This window comes from Pygocentrus nattereri, chromosome 17, assembly GCF_015220715.1.
Source record: "Pygocentrus nattereri isolate fPygNat1 chromosome 17, fPygNat1.pri, whole genome shotgun sequence".
Classification (NCBI taxonomy): Eukaryota; Metazoa; Chordata; class Actinopteri; order Characiformes; family Serrasalmidae; genus Pygocentrus; species Pygocentrus nattereri.
This window is the reverse complement of record NC_051227.1, coordinates 1,455,538-1,481,172: the sequence shown is the minus strand read 5'-3', so window position 1 is coordinate 1,481,172 and position 25,635 is coordinate 1,455,538. Positions and strand designations below refer to the sequence as shown.

Below are 25,635 nucleotides of genomic sequence, written 5' to 3'. Positions count from 1 at the left end.
AAACAAGTTAATGTTATGACTACTAGTAAAACATGAAATTTTACTTGTAAGGAGTGTCAATTTTTTTTATATGCAAGAACTGAGATCCAGTTTTCACTGAAAAAAATCAGTCCAAATGTAGATTTTCAACATTATTACTTTTAGTTATTAGTAGTATTAGTATGATCATTTTTTTACTTCTATTAAAATGAATTTGGACCATGATGATACTAGTATTACTAACATATTTATTTGTCCAAACTGAATTTCTGATATTAATCAAACTCTGGATTTAAAACAGCTTTCCATCAGTCAGTACAGAGACAGTAAGGAGTGTTATAAGCATCTTTGCGAACTTTATTAAATAAATGATCATCTGAAGTTATACTGTAACAACATAGACTTTGATCTAAAAACAGAAAAACTGAACTAATATTAATGCATGTAACTGAACCACAAAACAAAAATCAACATAGATAAATGTATATTAAAATAAAGCTAAAAAGAAATGGTTACAAAGCATTTTGAAAAGATACTATGAGGACACTATAAACCAATGGGGTAAGAAAAGTTTAACTGATTCTTTGCTGCAATTACAAAGTCATCAAAAGTGAAAAGTTTAGGTGCTCTTATTGACCAATGTTATCTGAAAGTAATGATACAAGGCAATACAGCATTGTGCAACTGTGCCATGAAGGAAAAGAAACAAAGTAAAAATTAAATATTTTTCCACAAAGCAATCAAAGCAAAACAGAGTTAAAAGTGAAATGCACTACGGAACTGTGCCTCTTCCTTGTTGGCTTGTTCAAGGTTTATTTATTTGACCAGCGAAGAGAATGGTTCCTGCAGAAAAGAACATAGATTTGACATGCAATTCCAACAATGTCACTTTTCTAATACATGAATGAGACTGTTATCTTTATAAGTATAAAGCCTGTCTAGTAATCTACCTGTGTTCTTTTAATATGGGGCTTGATCGTTAACAGATGCCTGCATTGACTACTGATTATGCTGAGTGATGGGAAAAGAAGGACAGCCATTCTCTCTTGGACTCCTGGTTTCTAACTAGCACAACCGGCATTGTGTAGAAGTACTTAGCCAAGCAGCTAAACAAGCTAGTTTTGCTATCCTTCATGTTTCAACAATGTTATTTTTCGCTAAATACCCTAAAATAAAATTTTTTACGAGTAAGTTGATGAGGCCAATATACATTTATGTTATGTCATGGCTCAAAATGGTTGAGGCCCACTGTGTTAGGGTACATAGTATACCTGTAGGGTTGTGTCTGATAAGGAACAGGAATGGTCTATCAACAGTCACCCACGGAGTTGAGGACCGGGCCAGCAAAATCGCAGCTAGAGTGAAAGATGGAGAAAAAAAAAAAAAATGTAGGAACATTTATGCAAAACATTAAGACTACGTTCAAATATGTAATGTCACCTAAACAAATACAGTAAGCTATAATACACAAATGTTTGCCTGTTCAACCAAAAAACATTTCCCGCTCTTATCCAGAGGGACTTGCAATTTGATGATTTTGCACAGGTAGGCCAAGGTGGTGTTAGGAGTCTTGCCCAAGGACTCTTATTGGTATAGTGTAGGGCGCTTACCCAAGCGAGGGATTGAACCCCAGTCTACAGCATAGAAGACAAAGGTGTTTAGTAGAGTGGAGGTCAGCAGAGTTGTAGCCAGAGTGTTTACAATGGGGTGATCAGGACAGACCTACTATTTTTAGTGGGTTTGCAAAATTATTTAGGAAAAACCAAATGAAACAGTGTTCTTCTGTGCTTCTTATGCTTATGTTACTAAAATAACTTTATTATCTGGCTAATAACATTTTTGAAAACAGCTTAAACTGATTTCAGAGAAAATATTGTTAGTTTTGCTCCTTCAAAATTTCTACTGCTGAATATTGTGTCATAGGTTAAAATCATATGATCCACAGCATGATGTATAAGAAAACAACACTTGTCATCGATCAAGGTAGAAACAATGTAGATGTATCCTCAAATGTACCAAAGTTCTTCTCAGGAGAAAGGTACTGTATGTATTTGTACTTTTTTCATAACCTGAAGTTTAAAACTAGAACAAAAAAATAAAAAGTTGGAGACAATATAAGGTGTGTGGAGTACAACTTCATATCATATAACTGCAATGGAATCTGGTACATTTACGTTCCCTACTAAAGATATGGAAGATATACCCTTCAGGGCACCACCCCAGTGACAAGAGGGGTACAACCTCAGTGACAGTTCAGTACTCTTTTTTTTTCTGAGAGTACTACACCGACATAGAACTTTATTTAGGTACCTTTAACAGTGTTTCCACACAGTCCAATGTCAGCTTCTTCTTAACACAAAATGAATAAAGCTAACAGCAAGGGTATGATCGGCATTCACTCGTCTGTTTTTTCAGCAAAGTAGCCTAACAGAGCAATGATCAGCTGATCTATAACTGTCAACTGAGTTTACTGCACAAAATAAACTTCAATAACATCCTCAATGGCAGATTTTCACAACATTTTCACAAAACATTTCTCTGGAGACCGCTTCAGTGGTAATGGCTTAGCATCCCATTTTGCCTAACTGGGATGTCCAGAAGGGTGGCACAAGCCACCCCTTTGACCCCTTTGAGTTTCTTCACACCAAACTTATCAAACTGTGTCTTTATAGACCGAACTTTGTGTACTAGAAAGCTTGAATTTTCAGACACACAGACACGGACACACTTTCTAAGCTGCTTCTCCCTCAGGGTGCAGGAGCCTATCCCAGCGGTCATTGGACGGAAGGCAGGATACACCCTGGACAGGTCGCCAGTCCATCACAGGGCAGGCAGACAGACAGACAGGCATACAGGCATACACATTCACACACACACACACACACACCTAGGGGCAATATCTTGAATTTTCAGTAGTTTAGAAAACAACTTGGAAATGATTACATGGCATTGAGCATTTGGCAGTATTGCCTATAAGTGTTGTGCAGGCAATACTGATCTAAGGGTGCCTAGACCTCAACCTCTTGTCTTTAGGTAGAGTTGGAGGGTCAAGGAAACAGAATTGTTTAGGAGTCCAGTCAGTTTTTGTGTGGCCTATACATGTGTTTATGATTATAGACTATGAATAGTCAGCCAGACAGGGGCTGAACCGCAGATGCGCTGGCCACAAGCAACTTTTTTTCCTTTACATTTTAGCTCATGTCCTTGATTATATTTAGCACAATTCATCGTCTTATAAAACAATCATTCCTGTTTCCTGTAATCCTCCTTCATTGTTTACAAAATGCAATTTGATTATGCTACCATGTACCAATGGGCAGGAAGAAGTTATATCATCCAATAATATCACCTCACACTACCACCAAAGCAAAAACGCTCACAGAGACCCTCTGTGATACTGTTTCCAGGTGGAAGACATATAAGAAAGAACAAATCAGCAGCTGCTGTTGATGCTGGCTAACTATTTTGTGTTGTGAGAAGTTTGAGAACCCACGATTTAACAAATGGAGGATCATACCTATTATGTAGCACAAGAAAAAGCAAGAGAGATTCAATCCTCATTGTCAAAGAAGCGAAGACCTGAAGAAAAATCAGGACATACAATGGCAGAAAACCCGATGGCCACTGTATGTTCTTGGAAAGGGATTCACATACAAACATTCTGACAATCATGATTTGAAAGTAGCCACTAGTTTTTCTGGAAAAGTAGCTAAATTACAACTAGCTACACATTTTGGGAAAGTAGCTATGAAGTAGCTAACTACTAATTTTTCAGTAGCTGTCCCAACACTTATGACAAGTGACAGGTGTGACGGACATGACCATATATGGATAAACAGAAATGAATCAAAACTGAATACAGTGACATAACACAACACTAAACACATTGCACAGCAATAAATTCCTTCACAACGAATACTTAATACCACCAAATATGCTGAAGTGCAAGCTTGTGTTCTTATTTCTTCACAGGACTGTATATTTTTGTCCAAAAATAAAAAAATAAAAAATAAAAAAATAAGATTTAGAACAATACAAGTTTGGTACAAGTGCTTATTGAACTCCAGCCACTGCATATTTTTTTTAACTCCAAATACCAGCAAACCTGGTTTAATTTAACTACGTTTTGGAAAGTAACTGCAATGGTTATGCTTACACCCTCACAAACATAACATCACAATGTATTGCTTGTTTGTATTAATTCTAATGTTTTATTTTTTTTAATGAATAAATGCTTAGTGCCCAGGTAAATGGCTTTAAATAGCATTTTCTTATAATACATTTGTGCAGTACAATGCACATTCATATACAATAATACAAATTCACACAAAACTTAATGCTTGGTGCTACGATAGATACCGATTTTTCCTTCGATGCATATACACTATATTGCCAAAATTATTCACTCACCCATCCAAATCATTGAATTCAGGTGTTCCAATCACTTCTACGGCCACAGGTGTATAAAGCCGAGCCCCTAGGCCTGCAGACTGCTTCTACAGACATTAGTGAAAGAATGGGTCGCTCTCAGGAGCTCAGTGAATTCCAGTGTGGTACCGTGATTGGATGCCACCCGTGCAACTGTGCAAAAGTCCAGCTGTGAAATTTCCTCATTACTAAATATTCCACAGTCAACTGTCAGTGGGATTATAATAAAGTGGAAGCGATTGGGAACGACAGCAGCTCAGCCACAAAGTGTTGGGCCACGTAAAATGACAGAGCGGGGTCAGCGGATGCTGAGGGGCATAGTGAGCAGAGGTTGCCAACTTTCTGCCGTGTCAATCACTACAGACCTCCAAACTTGATGTGGCCTTCAGATCAGCTCAAGATCAGCGTAGAGAGCTTCATGGAATGGGTTTCCAGCTGCATCCAAGCCTTACATCACCAAGCGCAGTGCAAAGCGTCAAATGCAGTGGTGTAAAGCGCCGCCACTGGACTCTAGAGCAGTGGAGATGTGTTCTCTGGAGTAACGAGTAACACTTCTCCGTTTGTCAATCCAATGGACGAGTCTGGGTTTGGCGGTTTTCAGGAGAACCACACTTGTCTGACTGCATTGTGCCAAGTGTAAAGTTTGGTGGAGGGGGGATTATGGTGTGGGATGGCCCCTTCCTGTTCCAACATGACTGTGCACCAGTGCACAAAGCAGGCCATAAAGACATGGATGAATGAGTTTGGTGTGGAAGAACTTGACTGGCTTGCACAGAGTCCTGACCTTAACCCGAAAGAACACCTTTGGGATGAATTAAAGTGGAGACTGAGAGCCGGGCCTTCTCGTCCAACAGTGACTGACCTCAAATCACAAGGTGCTTACTATTTGTACCTAGAATTAAAAAGTTAGATCAGGGGGAAGAGCCTTCTCATACAAATCCCTGAGCTTTGGAATAATCTTCCAGGCAGTGTTTGGGACTCAGTCTTTAAGTCTAGGCTAACAACCTACTTGTTTAGTCAAGCTTTTGGTAATTAGTTTTCCCTGTTAGATAAAAGGTGCAGATCTGGGGGTTCATGGTCATAGAGCATTATGGTAACTGGGAGTGTCAGTGCTATTGTCCCACTCTTCTCACATGTTCACTCAAGTTTGCTGACGGTGGGGCAGGGATGCACCGGCATCTCACAGAGCCCTCATATGTAATCTCTCTGTGTGTTTTCGTTTTCTTTGCAGAGCTCAACAACTACCCATCCTGTGAGGTCTGATGCTGTTACTGCCTTGATAAGGTGCCCACTGCTTGCCAGCCTTCTGTACTGTTCTGACCACCATTGAGCTTCAGGTTGTACAATGCTGCGCAATCACACCTTCATGAACTGATCCTCCTGCTGCTGCATAAACTCAAACTATCTAATTAACCATTCCTCTGCCTGTTTTTCACCGTTTTGTATTCTAATATTTTAGACTAATCCTGTTTGCTATCCGGTTCCCCTTTTGAATTTTGGTTCCTCTCAAGGTTTCTTCCTCTCGCTCTTAGGGAGTTTTTCCTTGCCAATGTTGGGGCGTGGAACTGGATTTTTCTGTAAAGCTGCTTTGTGACAACACCTGCTGTACAAAGCGCTATATAAATAAACTTTGACTCGACTTGACGTTGCACAGTTATGACGGATTCACTCTTATTGAAGGAGAGATTGCAAAATGCCTTCTGCTCAGGGGCCCCCATCACCTCGCAGACCAAAAGGAGCAATCTCTTTAAATCGTTATGTGATTGGTTCCTAGGAGCCTCACAGTTGTAAAAATATGGTGCTTTGCAGTCATATGAATCTTTCTGATTCACCCTGTATTATGTGTATATATCATTTTTCGATTTATTTTACACACCCAATACAGACACACACTTACTTGTTGCAGCAGCTGCTTTAGTTCCATCCTCATTTACTTCTATCTTGGCCTTCTGCAGAGCCTTGGATACATAAACAGGTTCTGAACCTGTCAAAAACAGTGTGAGAATATAATCAATACTACGCATTCTAACAAAAAGTAATAAACAAAAACAGAAACAAATGAAGATTATATTCATCCACAGTACTCAGACCTACCACAGCAGTGAAACAGAACAACGAACAGTTTGCAGTGTTTGGCTCAAACAGCACACAAAAATGTATTTTTTCCAAGTTGTTTTAGCTTTTACACTTGCCCATATTTCTACATGATGAATGGCTTTTTCCCAAATGACACCTAATTGGTGCCCTATACTCAAAACCATCATAAACAAAACCATCCACCATGATTGGAAGTCATGTGTATCTCAAGGAATTTTGAGAAGAGGCAGCTGCAGAGGAGAGAGTATAGTAGGGGGGTGGGGGGTGTAGCCAAGAGCCACAGAAAGAATAAATAAAAACACATAAATTAAGATTGTTAATATAAAGATTCCAAAGTAAATAATGAGTAATACTAGGAAATTATTTGTAAATATATGTAAAAATAATAATAGTATGTAAAATAGAACAATAAAGATTCAATTACAATAGTTACTAAATTTTAAAAACCCTAGGAGAAACGAGAGAGTGACGTTTTAGAGTACTTTGTACCTTTTTCCAGCACACTGGTGCACCATAGCCCCAGCTCAGTAAAAACTCAGATGCAGTGCATTTGCCAATTTAACTTAAATCACCCATGATGATGGCTTCTGAATTACAGTATTTAGCTAACAGCTCTGCACTACTATCAATGACATATGAAGGAGGAGAAGGAGGTCTACATACCCCTATTACACTGACTAAGGGTGTTTTCTCCTTCAGCTGTTCTCAGAGCTTTCAGTTTTTTTATAGTGACGAAATTAAAAACTGTAGTCGTAAAACATGACATGACATACACGGCTACACCACCAACCTCTTGAATCTCTGTCACATCTGTACAAACTATGGTTATTTAAGGCCACTTCAGAGTCACTTGTATGCTTCTATAGCCAAGATTCTGTAAGCACCACAATATCTGGGTCAGTCTGTAAAATCAGAACCGTACACTGGTCTAGTTGTTCTTGCTGCACTTCTGTTTTCAAACATGTCCTGAGGTTCAGGAGAGGTTCTGAGACCTGTGGAGCTGAATGTGAGCCGAGAGGTGGTGGTGAAGGCTTTATATAGATTAGATTATCTATGTTAACTGTAGGAGCATTTCTGAAATATCTACCACTATTCTTCCTTTGGGTGCTAATTACAGGAATGCTAAAACAGTCCAGTAGTCAGTTCGTATTAAAAACAGAGTAAAAAATACTGTCCCCTAAAACGTTTGAACCCAAGCTGCTTGGATGAATTCCATCTTTCCAGTAAATGGATGGATGAATCCAGAAGAGGTTAAAATTGTCTATAAAAGGAATGCTGGTGGAGAGACAGGTTTTAAATGCACGTGGGATTGGGCAAGAGATAAAAAGTTTTGCGCCACAGTTTTTTAAAAAGCAAACAAACGTGTAAAGTCAAATTTTAGCAGCTCTGTGCTCTGATCTCTTATGTCATTACAGCCAACATGAATACCTACTGTCTAAATAAAATTATACTTATCAAGGAGTCTAGGGAGCTGCTGTATGATGTCAAAGACCTTGGCACCGGAGAAGGAGTGGGTGACTGCTGAATGGTGATTTTCTCATGATGGAGTCACCTACAACCAAGGTGGATGGAGGGCGAGTTGCTCTGTTAGAGCGGTCATGTAGAGCGGAGGGGCGAGTCAGCCGCATGGTGAATTTCAGCACATGTGAGTGGCTGTGGGGGGTGGGGTTCTCCGGAGAGGGGAAAGGCGAGGCTGCTGACCTACAATACCCAGTGAGGAGACACAGCGAGGGAGCTGGGTCTCACTGTTCAGTAAAGGGAGGCCACGTTCTTTCCAGTAGGGTGGAGGGGCAGTGCTTCTTTGCTAAGACAGTAGCCTGCAGAGGTGACGGGCCCACACGGTGCCCACTGAAATTAGGCAAGGAGGCCTGCTGTATCTGCGTGGAGAAGAGAAGAAGGAGAATCATCTTCCAGCTCTTCCAGAATCGTGAATCTGTTGCTTATTTGCAGGATTGAAGGTAAGGGGTGGCGGGCAGAACGTCTACCACCGCGCAGACCACGGCTCTGACACAGGGTGGAGCAGCTCATTCCCAGTACAGTCCAAGGATCTTCAACCTGGACTGGAGCACCCAAGATTCTGGTGTCAATAGTTGAGGGAGTAGTATTAGCTTGGGCTGCTGCCAACATGGAGTCCAGCAGTTCCTCGTCATCTGTATTTTTATATAGCACTGAGATGCTGCCTTCCAGTTCAGTAGTTCTTTGGGTCAGACGAGCACAGATGGAGAGTAACGGAGGCATAGTAGCAAAAGACTCAACTAAATTTATTTCAACAGAGCACCGATTAGTCAGAATCAAACCTGTGTTGTTGTGTGACACTGTTTGGATCTGTAACCTGTTCGCTAGTGAAACATTAAATTACATCTGAACACCATGTAACAAGTTTAATTTTGCGTTTCTGTGCCTGTTGCTTGAGCTCAGTCCATCAGATTCGAATCATTATCTCAATTCATTAACTTTAGTTAGCCAGAATCAAACATGATCTGTGGTGAGCAGAGAAAAAGGTGCTCATGAGCCCCCTCTGAACAACAAAAATGGGACACCCTACAGCCATATAGCCTCTAGGGCACACACAATCGAGGACTGTGGTAAGTTACGTTTTACACACACTGCTATGGACTTTATGTGATTCCACAGATGGGAAGCAAAGCCTTCAGGGATTATTAGAGATGGGAACAAGTCACTAAGTTGCAAGTAACACGTATACCTCAAATCTTTACACTCAAATCCCAAGTCAAAACAGTCAAGTCTCGATTCAAGTCCCAAGTCAGTAAACGAGCGCCTCAAGTCAAGTCCAGAGTCAACAGTCCTAGTCTTACAGTCCTATACAAGTCAGTAGGCATTCTTCAGCTAATTTGAGACCATAACACTGAATAAAGGTAAAAGTAATACAGCCTTTTAATGACAGCACGTCAGTAGTGTACAAAATCCATGGTACACAGATAACCATGACAGGCATACTGTATACACAAAGAGCAGTGCACTACCTATGCAAGGAACTTTAAGAATACTGCTGAACTTAAATTATAATTATAAAAAATATAAAAAGATTATATTCGAATTTTTGGAAAATTGGGTGCACAGTATTAAAATAAAAACTAGCTTAAAACTACATTTTGAATTCAACAACAGAACCAACCGAACTGAACAAAGTTTACAGAGAAGACAGCAAAATGATGGTGAATTTACAAAGCTGAAGTTGACTGTTCCTCGTCAGCTCCTTATTAGAATTTTCTGTTCTACCTTAAACGGTGCAGCAGCTGTGTTCTGGCACCTAACTGCTGCACCATTTAAGGTGGAGCAGCAAATTCTAGCACAAAGCCGGCGAAGAAAAGTCAATTTCAGCCTCGTGGTAAATGTTGTGCTTGTTTTATGTGCAAAAGCTGTTAAATTTGGTCAAATACAGAGAGCCGTGTTTCTTTTGCTTTGCTGCCATGAGGACAATGGTCAGTTTGCATGGTGAGTGTTTGCAGTAAGACTGGAAGTTTAAGAGCTGAATGAGGGCACATTGATGCTGTTGATGCTACGCTTGTTTCCAACTTACGGAGACAAACTTGAGCTCTAACACTTCTCTTGTCTTCAGACATAAAATAATCTCAGTAACAGACATCTGACATCTGTTTATTCAATTTACGACTGGAAACAAATACATTCTTATGAAAAATAATGGAGAGCCCCAACTGCATTCAACTCTCTCCACTTGGGTCTCAAGTCTTTCCAAGTCGTGAGGCTGAAGAGGAGGAACAGACATCCCTTATGTTACACATTTTGTCAAAAATAGACAAAATGAGATATTCAAATGGATGGGGAAAAAAGGAACACCAATGTTTGTAAATGGTGAGAAATGTTGTAAATGCATGGATAGACTGAGGCACATCATGAAGGGAGCAAAAAAAAAATCAGATCTTGATGTTATGTAGTTACTAAAGCACTCTTTTAGACCAGTTACATGCTGTCAGGTGTTATGTCTGTCATATCGGTGACAAAACACTGCTTATCAAACAAATATTTCTACAAATTTTGGGCCAAATAAAAAATATCACTCACTGAGGTGCCTGAAATCAGCTTTTCCCTCAGCAAAAATGTCCACTATACCAAGAGCAGCAAGGGGGCCTTCCAGATCCACCTCTGCCTCTGCTGTGAATCTACTCATAGTCAGAGAGTGAGATGACACAGAAAGAGTGAGAGATGAAGAGAAAAAGAAAACAGAAAATCAATAACTGGAAACTTTTTAGTATTTTACCTTTCCTAGCACTCCCAATATCAGTAAGATCTCATCACCTTGCCGAAAACCTCACCAGTACATATCCACACGGTTGAAAGTCTGTAGGTGGAGCTATACTTAAGGACTTGCTTACTTTGGAAGCAGCAGGCGGATCTTTCCCTGATGCATGAGCTTGGTCCAACCCTGTACTGTTGCCGTGGAGAGGTGAGACAGAATGGCTCTCAGTGGTGTGGCCTCCTCTGAAGGCAATGCAATAAACATGCTCATGCCGTTGCCGTGATAGGGTAACTCTATAACCTTATATTTCACACCATCAGTAGTATTTGCCACACCTGAGTAAAAGAAAAGAACACTATGGTTAAAAATGTGCCACGGTGTGCCACCACACGTACACTCAAACATACTTCATACAGGGAGTGTTCAACTTACTAGGATTAATGAAGATGTGACTGATGATTTGTGCACTTCCTGCCTATTAGGTATGGTTATGACTATGTTTTTGCGCTGTTAAGCAACGTGTTTTACGCATATGCACAATGTTTTAAATTTGTCTTAGTAAACTACAGAAGCATTTGTAAAAACCTCAAAGGTATAATTTAAACAGTCTCACCCATGTTAAAGACAGAAAGTTGGGACATCATCGGCACTTTGTAGGTTTTTCCATCCCCACCAGTGAAGCTCCTCAACTTGGTGCTCTGGGCTTGGAAGCGTGACTTCCATAGCCCTTTAAAGTAGATGGAGTTTATCACCACCAGTCGCGTCAGAACCGGATCAAACATGTCTGCCTGCACAAGACTCTGGATGTGGCCTGGTGGGAATATGTGTATAGAGAAAACTAATCACAGCAAAGCTTTTAAGAGCTCACAATGTTTGAAAAATTCCATATTGTTACATATATAAAATCACTCTCTACGTTAATAGTTATCCAGCTTTCAGTTCTCCATGCCCATTTGCGATGCTCATGCAGCTTGTAGACCAAGTTGTTCATGTATGTGGGGTTTCCATTTCACTCACTGAGCATTTCCCTGAGCTGCTAACAAAACCTTGGGGAGTGAAAGTCACACCCTAAGGTGCTGAAGTTTACATGGATTCTTTTTTTTAATCCACAGCACAGGCCAACCTGCACACTTCCAATTCCTCCCATTATATCAAAATATGACTGAGAACAAGTGTTAAACAAAACAATTAAAATGAGTCTACCCACAAAATCTAGTTCTGATGACAAATAAAATATAATACATTATATATATATATATATATATATATAAATATAAAATATGACAAATAAAAACAGCCCAATAAGAGTTTATTAACAAAGGGCCTTTGCTATTGTTTTTAAATTCATTTTTATTCCATTTCATATTACTTTATGAAATTATCTTCTATTGACAAAAGTTTTAAGATATATTTTTACTTTTTGCTCCCCTACCCTTTTACAATACTCAGTAGCCACACAATTTTAAAATGTTCATTGCCTTAGAAAAATATGTAAAATATAAGAAAACAATTTATTAAAATATCTTTCGTCATGTATTATTTTAAGTTTCCAGGACTAATTATTAAAAGTTAGCACTTAAAGATAACCAGTGCCACCATTTACTTGTGTTAGGTTTGTTTATCCAGATCACTGTAAGCAAGTAATTTCATGCAGAGCTCAAGGCAATTAAGGCAAAAACAGGATTCCACTCTCCCCATGAAGATCAAAAATGAGCCTTCTCCTAAGCCCCAAACAATGGAAAGTGACTCTTGGAGCCATGGAGTGGTCATAATGGCATGAAACCAGGGATCTACATCACAAAAAGCCGCTTTCACTATAGCATGCATTTTACGCTTCAGATGTATTTTCTAGTAAAATTTTAAAAACTGTGTTTTTACTAAAACTGATGGAAATGTTCAGCTTATTGGGAAAATAATCAAGCCAGTTTCCCTATCCCATATAGAACAAATTCAGAGACTGGAGTCTGTGTGATGAGTAAAGTGCCAAGATATTCTTGTTAAAGTGAGACCAGCCCATTCATAATAAGGTCACATGCAGTGCCATTGTGATCCATACCCTTTGTTCTGTTCCTGATCCAATCATTGACAACATCTGCAGCCTGATGAGGGTTGCTGTAGTCAAGGGTGTGGTTTTGAGCCAGAAAATTGTCCCTGTTGGTAGCCAGGAAATCACCATGCATGTTGAAGCCCTCTTGGGTGAAGAGTGCATTGGCGATGGTTACAAGGTCAGCGTTGGACTTGGATGTCAGGGTTTTATGTAGCTTTTGCAGCATCTTATAGGGACCTGAGAGACAGCATAGCATTTAATCCAGCTTATTGTCACCAATTTTAGCCACATTACTTCCACATAATTATGAGAACATTCAAGTATGTGTTCACCCAGAATAGAGTTGAACAGTTTAATTCAGGGGGTGGTGCACAGTTTAATTCAGCACAGTGGTGTGGTGGGTAGCGCTGTCGCCTCACAGCAAGGAGGGCCTGGGTTCGATTCCCTGGCCAGGCGACCTCCTCTTTGTGGAGTTTGCATGTTCTCCCAGTGTCTGCATAGGTTTCCTCCCACAGTCCAAAGACATGCAGTCAGGCCAATTGGACATGCTAAATTGCCCCTAGGTGTGAGTGACTGTCTGTGTCTGTCTGTCTGCCCTGCGATGGACTGGCGACCTGTCCAGGGTGTATCCTGCCTTCCGCCCGAAGACTGCTGGGATAGCCTTGACAGACCCTGACAGAGAAGCGGCTTAAAAAAATGGATGGATGGAGTTTAATTCAGGAAATAAAAACAACAGTCATTATTCATCATAGGGAATTCGAGTTTATAAACTTTTAATTTTATAAAATTTTCAAACAAGACAAGGCAAGCTTGGTTTTTCTGGACAGTCATCGCCATTTGTAATTTATCATGCAGCTGTGCATGAGACAAGATAAAAATTAAATGTACTGGGTGGAAAATTAACATTAAAACCACCTGCCTTGTCTGGTGGAAGAACCTAAATTCACTTCAGGGGAGCTGCTACAAGACAGCATGAAACAATTACAAAGACAGGTTTTTATTTTGCAGACTGCTTATAGCAAAGTCACCGATAGATGTAATGTAGACCCGGGTTCTAACCACTTTATCTAGGGAGAGCTATATCATATGGCAGGTTCTGTTATATCATCAACTAGATGGTCGCTGGTGATACCTAAAGCACAGAGAGAGCAAGTTTTGTCCATGGGTCACAGCATTTCCTAGCCAGGTCATGTGACGTATCAACACTTTAGAGACCACTGTCAGTTGGCCAAGGTTTTTGAAGTTGAAGTTAAGTTCTCCAGTGATGTGCAGGAATACTGCAGATCCTTCACTTGGCTAGGGTAGAATATTATAGAGGACACAGTGAAGTCAAAAATACATCAGTTTTTCTCTAGAGTAGGAATCCCTTACAGGATTATCACTGACCATAGTACAGCGTTCCTGTCAAATTAAGCAAGCGTATGGTCCCAGTGGTCCGAGTGAGCGATATTTTTGCGTTAGTGGTAGCCAATGGAAAGGATTGGGATCGCTTGTTGCCATACTTGCTCTTCAGGTAGCGGTAGAAGAGAGGATCTCTTGATAAATAATTTAAGACTTAGGAGAGGCTAAAGTATTCTGCTGTGCTGGCCCCTAAAACAAACAACATTCAATTTGTATCAACTTTCAGCAGGTGAATGCCCTATCGCACTTGATGCTTATGCCATGCCCAGATGGATAAACCTCATTGAACATCGGAGGAAAGCCAATTACGTCAGCACCCTTGATTTATGTAAGAGCAGGCTCCTCTTTCTAAGTAGGCTCCACTGATTGACCTGACCCACAATTTAGGGACAAACCAGGTAATGTGGGGTAAAGAACCAGAAAAGGCTTTCAATTATTTAGAAGGGGTGATGTGCCAGGACACGTTTGAATTTGTGGTTCAAACTGTCAAAACAAATGTCTCTGGTGTTGGCCCTGGGGCAGTTATACTTCAAGCTGTAGGAAATGATTAGAGGCCTGTGGCTTACTTACACTGCAAACTTTTCCACATAGAAATGGGGCAAATAGGCTTTAGATGTTTAAGGTTTTATCTGTTATCTTGTTCTGTAAACTGATCACTGGGCAATGCAATGGCTTATGTCACATGCAGCAGCATAAGGGATTAACATATGTAAATAACTTTGTAGTCCTACCAATTCCAGGTACGGTATCGAGTGGGGAAGCGGAGCACTGTAGCAGATTTAAGACTTATTTTACCAATCCAGAGGAAAGTATTCATGTTGGAAGGGCACTGTGAAAAGGGACAATCTTATCTTTTCACCAGCTCATGCCTCCCAGTAAGCCTGGACTAGTGTGTTTACTTAAATGGATGTGCATTTTAACTTATTTGCCCTCTCATGTATGTACTCATAAATACCCTGATGCACACACACCCATTCGTGCTGGACTCTCCTGGTCAGGTTGAGTAAAAAGAAAATTGGGGAATTGTAAACTCAGAAAAGTAAAGACACAAAGAGATGTTTTAATATCAGGTGGTTTCTCAACAAACCTTCCCTGTGGTTTTGTTGTTCCATCTGACAAATGCAACAGCAGTTTCTACTCATCATGTTTACATAGAGAGAACAAGAGAGAATCAAGGAACATGTCATAAGGAAAAAAACAAAAATTATGACTAGACTTGGCACCACAAACACCACATCACTGTACAAGGCCAAGTCAGGCTGATTTTATGCAGTCTGGTCCTGGCATAAAGCAGTCTCTATAAAATCAGAGTGCATCCAATTTTACTGTCAGAAATCATGTTTGTTGGCTTTGGCAGGGCCAGTTTAAAAAGACAGGGCTTACAGTGTTATGGTCAGTTTTTACAGTGAAATATTAGGTTACTTACATGCAGCTAATGCAAACTACAAACAGATTAAGTCATTAAGATATACAACGGCACAATACAAAAATAGCAGTTGCCTCTTTTTTTTTTACTGTACTGGTTCTGATTATTCATGGGGAAATCCAAGGAATCAGGGGTGGTGCCACACCTCCAAAAGTGTTTCAAAAAAACCAAAAAAACAACAAAAAAAAGCTTGACAGCTGGCTGAGTGATGCAGTGCAATTACAGCACTGACTAAAATTGCCTTTCATGTCATACTAATGATGCGTCTTTGTAAACCTTTTCAGAGGTGGGTTGTAACTAGTGACATTTACTCCAGTACTTAAGTAAACTATTGACAATTTTATTTTCCTGAGTATTTTTAAATCATATTACTTCTACCAATGTGAGTAAATTAACCTTTTTACTCCGTTACATTTTAGCAATGCTTATTTAGACATTCCTTTCCTTTTTTTGTGTTTAATTTCAATATGCTTTGATGGTGGCAATACATGTACTGCTTTGGGATTGGTTACATCTCTGACTCTGGAGCTTTGGGTTTTAGACTTAAAAAAAAACACCATCAAAAAAGACACTTGTCACCTTTGTGAATACCAATGCAAGTTTAACCGATTAGGTTGCTGATAATTGACCAAAAATATGCTCCACGATCAATAAACAAACACATAGCATTATTTCATGGCTTGTCTTTCTATATTTACAGGAGCTCACGGAACAGGAACGAGCGCTTGCATCCCCACAAAACCTCGGATCTTATAGAGTGAAACGTTAAAGCAGCAGATTGTGCAGCCAGTACAGAACGTGCAGTGAGAAAGAAAAAAAAAAACATGCTGTAGCGTTGAATTCCCTCATGAATTAGTGTGGTTCTGTTTGGTGCTGCCTGAATGTGGGTGGAGTTTCACATGTCAAAACTTAACTAGAGAAAAAGACAGGTTTGCAGGGCAGGTCTGAAAACGCTTGCCAGCTGAATTGGAGATTCTGATTCTACTCTGCCTGTTCGTGCTTTACAGCGCTTCTTGTAGGTTAAGGAAAGCGGAGGTTTTTATGGGCATGCCCTCAACTCAAAAAGAAGTGGGCACCTGTGCAGGCACCTTAACGTAATTTTTAACGTAATTAACGTAAATTTGGATAAGAAGCTTAACCAAATTTCTCGATTCAGTTCTCAAATGTTTGTGCCATACACTCGTGCCTCTGACTGTCAGGCACTGCTGGAATGTTACAGTCATTCATGTTTCAGTATAAAAAGTTGCTTCTACAAACTATAGATGAGGTGCTATTAAAATTAATGAAAGCCGTTCATGTGGACCAAACTGTTGTTTTTAACCAAATAAAGCTACACTTTTACTGAGGACAGAGTAAATGTTTTTTTCTTCCAACTACTAACAGAATACTGACATGAAGTCACTCTAAATTAATTTTTCACTGAATGAAAGAGTTAGATGCTCAAGTTTTTGGAAAGCTGCTGTGGCATTATTTTTATCTTTGTGATTTTAGTGGGGCACAGCAGCATTTTATTTCTCATACTCTAAATGCTCATTCATCAAATCTCATGCTAGGTCTGCTGGATTTTCTGCAGAGCTCACATTCTTCCATTGGGAGGATTTAGAGGTTCCTCTAATGAGAGAGATTATGCTGGCTACAAACATTTTAAATTATGTGGTGTCATTATCTATTCCAATAGTCACACTGTCTGTCCAAAAGATAAGCTTTTCGAGATGAATTCCTCATTCTTGTTTAATCATCCAGTCAACCTTGACGGCAACAGTTGCTGCTGTCAGTTCCATTACTGGGATATTAACTTGCTTCAGAAGCGCCACTCTATCCATCCTTGGGAGCATTTGAAATATGGCATAGCAGACTTGATGAGCAGGCTTGTGAACAAGTTCACACTAAGAGTTTCTGCAAGTCAGCCAATCACTTCAATGATCTCAGCTCTTTGGCTACAATTTTTCATCTTACTTTTGCTCCACAAAGGCCCCTTGGAATGAGCTTTACTGGCAAGAAAAATGGAGAGGATGGGTATTTTTTTCCTGCGATTCAATCTTGAAATTGATGTCTGTTCCTACACACCATTCATTTTCTGAAGCTCATTCCACAGGGGATAAAATCACAATCAAAATCCTTCAACCTCAGTGGCTTGTTATGCTTCAGGGATGGAAGAGAGCAAGATTCTACTGTTACTCATCCACTTTGTTAAATGGAGCACCATAAGAGAGCTCTAACATCCTTTGAAAGAATAACTGTCTTCCATAGACACTGATGTTAGATAGTCCAAACCAGCACAATCTTCTATGCAGAGGATCTGCGTAGGTATTTCTTCCATTCCAAGCCAACACATTGGGAAAATCAATGGATGTTGTCTTCTCAATATGACATACCACAAGATCAGACAAAAAGTAGCCTTATATCTCTTACATGTATTCTCGTCTGTCTCGTGTATGTTCAGTTCATGCATGACGTGTTTTGTGCAACAGGTACTTGTGATGCCTGGATCCATGAAGGCACACATTTCCATGTTTTGTGTTTTTTCCTCTTCGCTGTGACTTCACTGGTATCATTGCAATTATGCACTTGCTGTCAGTTTTTTACCCCAGTGAGAGAAGAGTACTGGAGGCTGAAGCATTGTCTTCATTATTCTTCTTCCCAACAGAATTACCTGATTTGACAATATGAAGAATAGCCAGATGTTTAAAGGAGCAGTCAGGGCATGTCATTCTTTTCTTGCAGTCTTTATACAGACGGCCCTGTGTTTAAAATCCAAGGCAAAGCCCTTTATTTCTCTTTCAAGACTTCCTTTATTTTGTTATCTCCAGCCAGGAAAATGTTTGAGATTCCCTTGAGGCTTCCTTTTGTCATAAACCTTGTTCAGAGACTTTCCTCTTAGCTCACACCACAAATAACACCAAACAGAAGATCACTTCAGAACTTGGGAACACTAGTCTTTCAAGTTAACTAGATCTTCAAACCTGATTATCTTTCCTTCATTTCTTTGAATATCAAAAAACTCTGCTCCTCCATCACTCTCAATTTCAGTTTAAATGTAAAGATCACCCAAAGATCTATTTCTATTTCTATCTATTTAGTATATTTCTTTGAGGTAGTTAGAACAAGCTTTGGTGCATGATAAGCAACTATGTCATCTCGTTCTGACGTTGCATTATCTTGTATAGATTTCTTTCAACATAGTCTATTGAGGGTCACTTGCGTTCATCCAGGTGAACATCCTGAAGGAACTTTGCCACACTTCCATAATCGGTGAAGACTTTGTGGGAGATGGACGAATTTATTCACCTACTTGAGAAGTCATTTATGACATCTTGAGCAACTACAGTGTAGGTTCCATGTACTAATGAGCCTTAGCTTGACGCTCTTCCACTCTCCCATTGGTTTAGGTCCAGCAAAAAAAAGGGAAGAATACAAAAATTCCACAGAACAAGTTCAACAGTTTACTGCTTGAAAAGATGGGCTGATACAGAAGTGTTCCTTTCCAAAGTTCCTTCCAAAGTGAACCAAAACCAAAGTGAGGCCAAAAAAAACATTTGGCTTTTCCACACCATCCTCTCCTTCTGTTTTGCTTCTGCTCTCTTAGCCCCTCCCACAGCCTCTCTCCCATGTGAGGGTCTAATTACCTACAGGTGCAGAGCTATCAAGAGGCAACCATGCTGTTCTATATATCTATCAATCTTAAAACAACGTACATAAATGTTTTTTTTAATATGTTGCTGAAATATCTTAACTTGTAAATGATAACATTATCTTTCCAATCCTGGATATAAAATTAACTGCAATTAAAAATAAACCTAAATATTACAGTATTTCCAATAATCACATTCTAACATTGTAGGCTACTTTTAGGCTCCTATATACAGTATATGTTCATCTAACACCTTCAGCCTGACAAGTGAAGCTGCAATTGCTGCTCCCAGCTCCAACTGTTCTTTTTTTGTCTTTTAATCTAAATTCTTTAGCTTCTATTTCCTGCTTTTTCTTTAAGGCAGCTGTGCAGGCTAACAACAATGCATACTCTGCCTCTCCTATCACAAGCACTCATCTAGTTATGGATTGAGTTACAGAGCCAGTTCCCTTATTTCAACTTCCAGTAAAAGCCATAGCTTCCGAAATGCTTTACATGACCTGATGTAGTCAGTCATCGCCATCATCATCATGGTCTTTGTTACAGTCTTTACGGAGCCTTGAGATCCCCTTTCCAGTCTTCAGTGTGATCTGCTCCAATCATTCACTTTTGGGTTTATACCAATTCAACTGATCTTCTTTAATTTCTCTGATGAAAGAGAAATACTTCACTACCAAGCACAGCTGGAAAAGTGTCCTGTGGTCCAACAAATCAAATATGAAATTATTTTTACTAAAGCACTGGTCTAGTGACACCCCACCCATGGATGCCGCATGCTCCGGGCAAAAGAGGAGAAAGACTATCCGGGTTGTTATCGGCACACAGTTCAAAAGCGAGCATCTGTGATGGTGCATCTGGGTGAGTTTAACACCTGTGAAGACACCATTAATGCTGAATGATATATACATGTTTTGGAGCACCATAACCTGTGCTGCATGTGTTTACTGGGACAGTGGAATTCATGGTGACTTGGACGAGTGGGGCAGCATGTCCCCATGCACCTACAGGCTTTCTGCTCACGCTTTGTGGAGTCGCTGGAACACCTGCTCCAATGTGGCCTCCCACTAGTAGTGTGGTCAACTCTGGGTGCGTAGAAAGCATGGCCATGCTGAGCAGCAAGTGGAGAGGACCACTGCCATGCAACGGTGAGAGAGACCTAAAACATGTAAGTCTCTGTTGTTGTGGCTTCTACACTGTGTATATATATGCTTGTCTGACTATTCTGTATTGGATTATGGGGAGATTGTGCAGTGTTCGTGATTACCAGCCCTTTGGAGTGTGAGGTTACTGATGACCTGGCAGCTATGCTGGCTGTTCAGTAGTGCTGCCAGCAGGTTTCACCCTACTGCACGTAAATAAATACGTACTTGTTCCAAGTGCTATACAGTTAGGCCCAAAAAAGTTTGGACAGTGACAAAGTCCTCATGATTTGGTTTCTGCATGCCACCAAATTGGATTTGAAATGAAACAACTGAGATGCAACTGAAGTGTAGACATTCAGGTTTAATTCAAGGAGCTCAACAAAAATATCCAATGAAATGTTTATTTTTCCTCATTTCAGGGGCTCAAGAGTAATTGGACAAATTAACTTTACCATAAATAAAATGTTCATTTTTAATACTTTGTTGAGAATCCTTTGCAGGCAATGACTGCCTGACGTCTGGAACTCATGGACATCACCAAACACTGGGTTTGATGTGATGCTTTGCCAGGCCTTTACTGCAGCGGTCTTCAGTTGTTGCTTGTTTGTGGGTCTTTCTGCCTTAAGTTTTGTCTGTGGAACGCATGCTCAATCAGGTTGAGATCTGGTGATTGACTTCTTTGCCTTAAACAACTCCTGGGTTGCTTTCGCAGTAAGTTTTGGGTCATTGTCCATCTGCACTGTGAAGCGATGTCCAATCAACCTTGCTGCATTTGGTTGAATCTGAGCAGAAAGTTTATCCCTGTACACTTCAGAATTCATCCGGCTGCTTCTGTCTTCTGTCACATCGTCAATAAACATCGCCTTCCCATGCCATCACACTGCTTCCACCATGTTTTACAGACAATGTGGTGGGCCTTGGATCATGAGCTGTTCCAAGCCTTCTCCATACTTTCTTCTTCCCATCATTCTGGTACAGGTTGATCTTAGTTTCATCTCTCCAAAGAATGCTGCTCCAGAAGTTCCAGGCTTCTTTAGATGTTTTTGACAAAGTCTAATTTGGCCTTTCTATTTCTGAGGCTGATTAATGGTTTGCACCTTGTGGTGAACCCTCTGTATTTGCTCTCATGAACTCTTCTCTTTATGGTAGACTTAGATACTGATGCAGCTGCTTCCTGGAGAGCATTCTTCACTTGGGTGGATGTTGTGAAGGGGCTTTTTCTTCACCATGGAAAGGATTCTGCGATCATCCACTACTGTTGTCTTCCGTGGAGGCTCATGCCTTTTTGAGTTCCAGAACTCACCAGTGCCCTCATTTTTTCCCAGGATGTACCAAACTGTTGATTTGGCCAGTCCTAACACTTCTGCTATCTCTCTGCTGGATTTCTTCTTTTTCTCAGCCTAATGATGGTCTGTTTCACTTCCACTGAGAGCTCCTTTGACCACATGCTGTGGGTTCACAGCAACAGCTTCCAAATTCAAATGCCACACCTGGAATCAACTTCAGACCTTTTACTTGTCTAATTGATGATGGATTAATGAGGGAATAGCCCATGCAGCCAATGAAATAGCTTTTGAGATAATTGTTCAATTACCTTTGGTCCCTTGAAAAAAAGGTAGCTACATACTAAAAGCTGTAATTCCTAAAAACCCTTCCTCAAATTAGGATGTGAATACCCTTAAATTAAAGCTCTTAGTCTGCACTTTAAGCCCATGTTGATTATACAACTCTAGCTTGAATATGTTTTGGTAAACGGCTAAAATGCCAAAATTTGTGTCACTGTCCACATATTTCTGGGCCTAACTATATTTCCCATGTCTTCTTGTTCTATGCCAACACCACAATCACTTTTAAATAACTTGGAAAACCCTTCTAAGAGTAAAAAAGTTCTCATCTCACCTTTCTTTTTATATTTGAGTCCTGAGAGGAGCTGGTGCTTGGTGTTGCCATCGGCTCCCAGCAGAAGCATGCCTAGGATGGTGGCCACACCATGGGGGGAGAGAACCACATTTTCCTGTGGGTTTTCCTGTACCACTTGCAGGAACACTTGCAAACCCAAATTAGAGCCTCTCTCACCATATGTCAACGGTACAGACTCTGACATAGCTCCACACAACATACACACAGCAAGCAACACAGACACACAAAACCCAAATATGCAAGACATGGTGAGGGAACGGTCTCTCAGGAATCCTGACCTGGGGAAAGGAAATAGAGAAAGATTGTTTTTCCTTTTATAAACATTTTCTTTATAAATCGGTGGATCCTGTGCACTACTGTTAGTTTATTTAAATTAAGACTATTAAAGTGACCTGAAAGTAGATAAATGAAAAGCCAGTAGGTGGTGAAATGAATAAAAGACTGTTATGTTTACCATGTTCTCAATCGTCATGCAGTTCCCAAACCAAAATATTCCCTTTCACAATTAAAACCACATGACTCAAAGTGACTCATACAACTTAATGGAACAGATATTTGACAAGACGTGGTTAGCTTTTTTTTTTCTTCCTGTTTGGAAGAACTTTAACCATAGCACATAACACTAAGTCAAAGCCCTCACAGAACCTGCAGCACCCTTCTGCCTTTCTCAGAGACATGTTTGTCTGTTCTTCCTCACATAGACAAATACACTTTCTGTGGTCAAAGCATTAATAATATTTCAACTAAAACTCTTAATAAAAACCTCTGACAAACTCTCTAGGTCTCTTGCTCTCTCTCAGCTAGTACACTCCAGCTGTCATTCAGGGTGTGTAACTACTTGTTTTCTCTCTCTTCCATGTTTACTCTCTCCCTCTTCATTATTATTCTAGGAAGCATCTTTCCCCACTAACGTCTTTTCAGACTTTGGTTTACAACCATGCAACCACCCCAAGGAAACTTATATGTTTATAGTGCTGCTTCAGTTCAGTTTGTGAACCCTTTGTGAATTTGTGAATTTTGCATACACATGTGACCTAAAGTGTAATGCAAAACGTGTGTACACATATATACACCCACCAGCCACTTTATTAGGTACAATTGCTTGTTAACACCAATAGCTAATCAGCCAATCACACGGCTGCAGCTCACTGCATTTAGGCATGTAGAGGTGGTCAAGACAACTTGCTGAAGTGCAGACCGAGCATCAGAACGGGGAAGAAAGGGGATTTAAGGGGCTTTGAACGTGGCGTGGTTGTTGGAGCCAGACGGGCTGGTCTGAGTATTTCAGAAACTGCTGATCTGCTGGGATTTTCACGCACAACCATCTCTAGGGTTTACAGAGAACGGTCAGAAAAAGAGGAAATATCCAGTGAGCGGTCAGTTGTGTGGACGAAAATGCCTTGTTGATGTGAGAGGTCAGAGGAGAATGGGCAGACTGGTTCCAGATGATAGAAAGGCAACAGGAACTCAAATGACCAACCAGAATCTCTGAGGAACGTTTCCAACACCTTGTTGAAAGTCAGCCACGAAGAATTAAGACAGTTCTGAAGGCAAAAGGGGGTCCTACCTTTTACTAGCAAGGTGTACCTAATAAAGTGGCCAGTGAGTGTACATCAGTTAGCCTTAACATTAAAACCACCTCCTTGTTTCTACACTGTGAACATGGTCCATTTTTGTCAGCTCCATTTACCACATAGGTGCACTTTGAGGTTCTACAATTACAGCCCATCTGTTTCTTTACATACTTTGTAAGCCCTCTTTCACCCTGTTCTTCAATGGTCAGGATCCCCAAAGGACCACCAGAGAGCAGGTACTACTTGGGTGGTGGATCATTCTCAGCACTGCAGTGACACCGATGTGGCGGTGGTGTGTAAGTATGTGTTGCTGTGGTAAGAGTGAAGTGGACCCAGCAGTGCTCCTGGGGTTTTTAAACACTGTATCCACTCACTGTCCACTCTATTAGTGCAGTTTGTGTTAGTCACACTGCCCACAGGACGCTGTTGGCTGGATATTTTTGGTCGGTGCACTGTGAGGTAAGGAAAATACGGAGGTGTTTAAAAATTCCAGTTCACTGGATCACTGCAGTACTGAGAATGATCCACCACCCAAATAACACCTACAACCAATCTACTACGGTTTGTAATTACAGAAGTACAAAGTGCACCTATATGGTAAGTGGAGCTGGTAAAATGGACAGTAAGAGTACAAACAACTTTTGTTCCTTGGATATTACCCTATCCCACACAGTCCTTGGCTATTGAATTTCCTGTCACACTGCCCTGCAGCCCTGGAATGTATTAAGCTGAACAAGCACTTGGGCGCACACGTATGGCTGTGAACACTCCTTATCTCTGCACAGACAGCCAGGTCATATATCCATAACTATTTACTATTACGAATCCGTTTTATATGCATTGTAATGTGTGAAGGAGCTCAGACGAGAAGAGGAGACGAGGGGTTCAGCAGAACACAGGCTGCTGAAACTCGATCCTTCTTTCCACCGTTTTATTACTACAGCTGAGGCAAACAAGCAGCCGTCAGGACTTCCAAGACACAAATGTCTGAAGAACTGCTAGTGGCCTACGACAGTCTTTTCATCCACTTCAGGTCAAATAACAGGGCAGCCTTACCGATTCAAGTCCAGCACTGTCTGAAACAGCCACACTTACAGTTTACAGGTTTTACAGTTTGCTGAAACCAGCCAGTAAAACTGCCAGAGCTTTATCACAGACATAAAAAGGGACGTTTCGAGAACCCAAAAGTTTTCTCACCTGCTTCTGAAAGAAACCTAGATCGATAGCACAACTCGTTTCTTCTCAAAGAGTCCGTCTCCGTTCGGGACCCACCGCTTTAGTGTCGAGCCGCTACTCCTCTCCAGTTTATATTTTCGGGCTCTAAGGCGTCGGACTCCTCCTTCCAAATGAAAGCCAGCCAGTCTTCTTTGATACTCGGCTCAAGCCGCATGGGCAGTTTGTGCTGCGCGGCTATTACACAATTAACGGTACGAGCAGCAGAGCGTTCAAAACCTAAACAAAGCAGATCCACGCTGCTATTCTAGTTCCTTTGAAAAGCAGCAGAGTTTACGGTTTGATGCCGTTTTTACTGAGAAGTCTGATGTCATGTCACAAGTGAGGTCAAGTTTATTATTTGGCTATTTTTACGAGAGACATTGCCACAAAGCAAATTTACTAAAAATCCGCGCCCAGTCCCCAACGAGCCAGCTAAAGGCGACAGAGGCAGTGGTTTTTTCTTTCTTTATTCAGTTTTCCAAATCACAAATCACGTAGGCTTAATGCAAAAACAGTGAGACCAGAAAGACAACAGCACTCAAAATCATTCACAGGA

At 40.5% G+C, this 25,635-nt stretch overlaps 1 protein-coding gene across 1 annotated transcript; it reads right to left on the bottom strand.

Annotated features, from left to right (window-relative positions):
* Positions 1 to 310: 310 nt before the first annotated feature.
* serpine2 (serpin peptidase inhibitor, clade E (nexin, plasminogen activator inhibitor type 1), member 2) lies at positions 311 to 25,217 on the bottom strand. The gene is made up of 9 exons (XM_017708880.2): positions 25,062 to 25,217; positions 22,270 to 22,568; positions 12,780 to 13,007; positions 11,337 to 11,534; positions 10,860 to 11,058; positions 10,549 to 10,646; positions 6,305 to 6,391; positions 1,251 to 1,334; positions 311 to 822 (listed from the first exon to the last, which is right to left on the bottom strand). The coding sequence occupies exons 2-9, from the start codon at positions 22,535 to 22,537 to the stop codon at positions 785 to 787; spliced, it is 1,200 nt and encodes a 399-aa protein (XP_017564369.2). The 5' UTR covers positions 22,538 to 22,568; positions 25,062 to 25,217; the 3' UTR covers positions 311 to 784.
* Positions 25,218 to 25,635: the final 418 nt, after the last annotated feature.

Excerpts from the sequence above, each read along its gene's own strand:
- serpine2 (XM_017708880.2), bottom strand. The coding sequence starts at position 22,537 with ATGTCTTGCATATTTGGGTTTTGTGTGTCTGTGTTGCTTGCTGTGTGT. Across the intron at positions 13,008-22,269 it reads ACTCAAATATAAAAAGAAAG|GTCCCTATAAGATGCTGCAA; the intron begins GTGAGATGAGAA and ends GCTGTCTCTCAG. Across the intron at positions 11,535-12,779 it reads GATCAGGAACAGAACAAAGG|GCCACATCCAGAGTCTTGTG; the intron begins GTATGGATCACA and ends TATTCCCACCAG.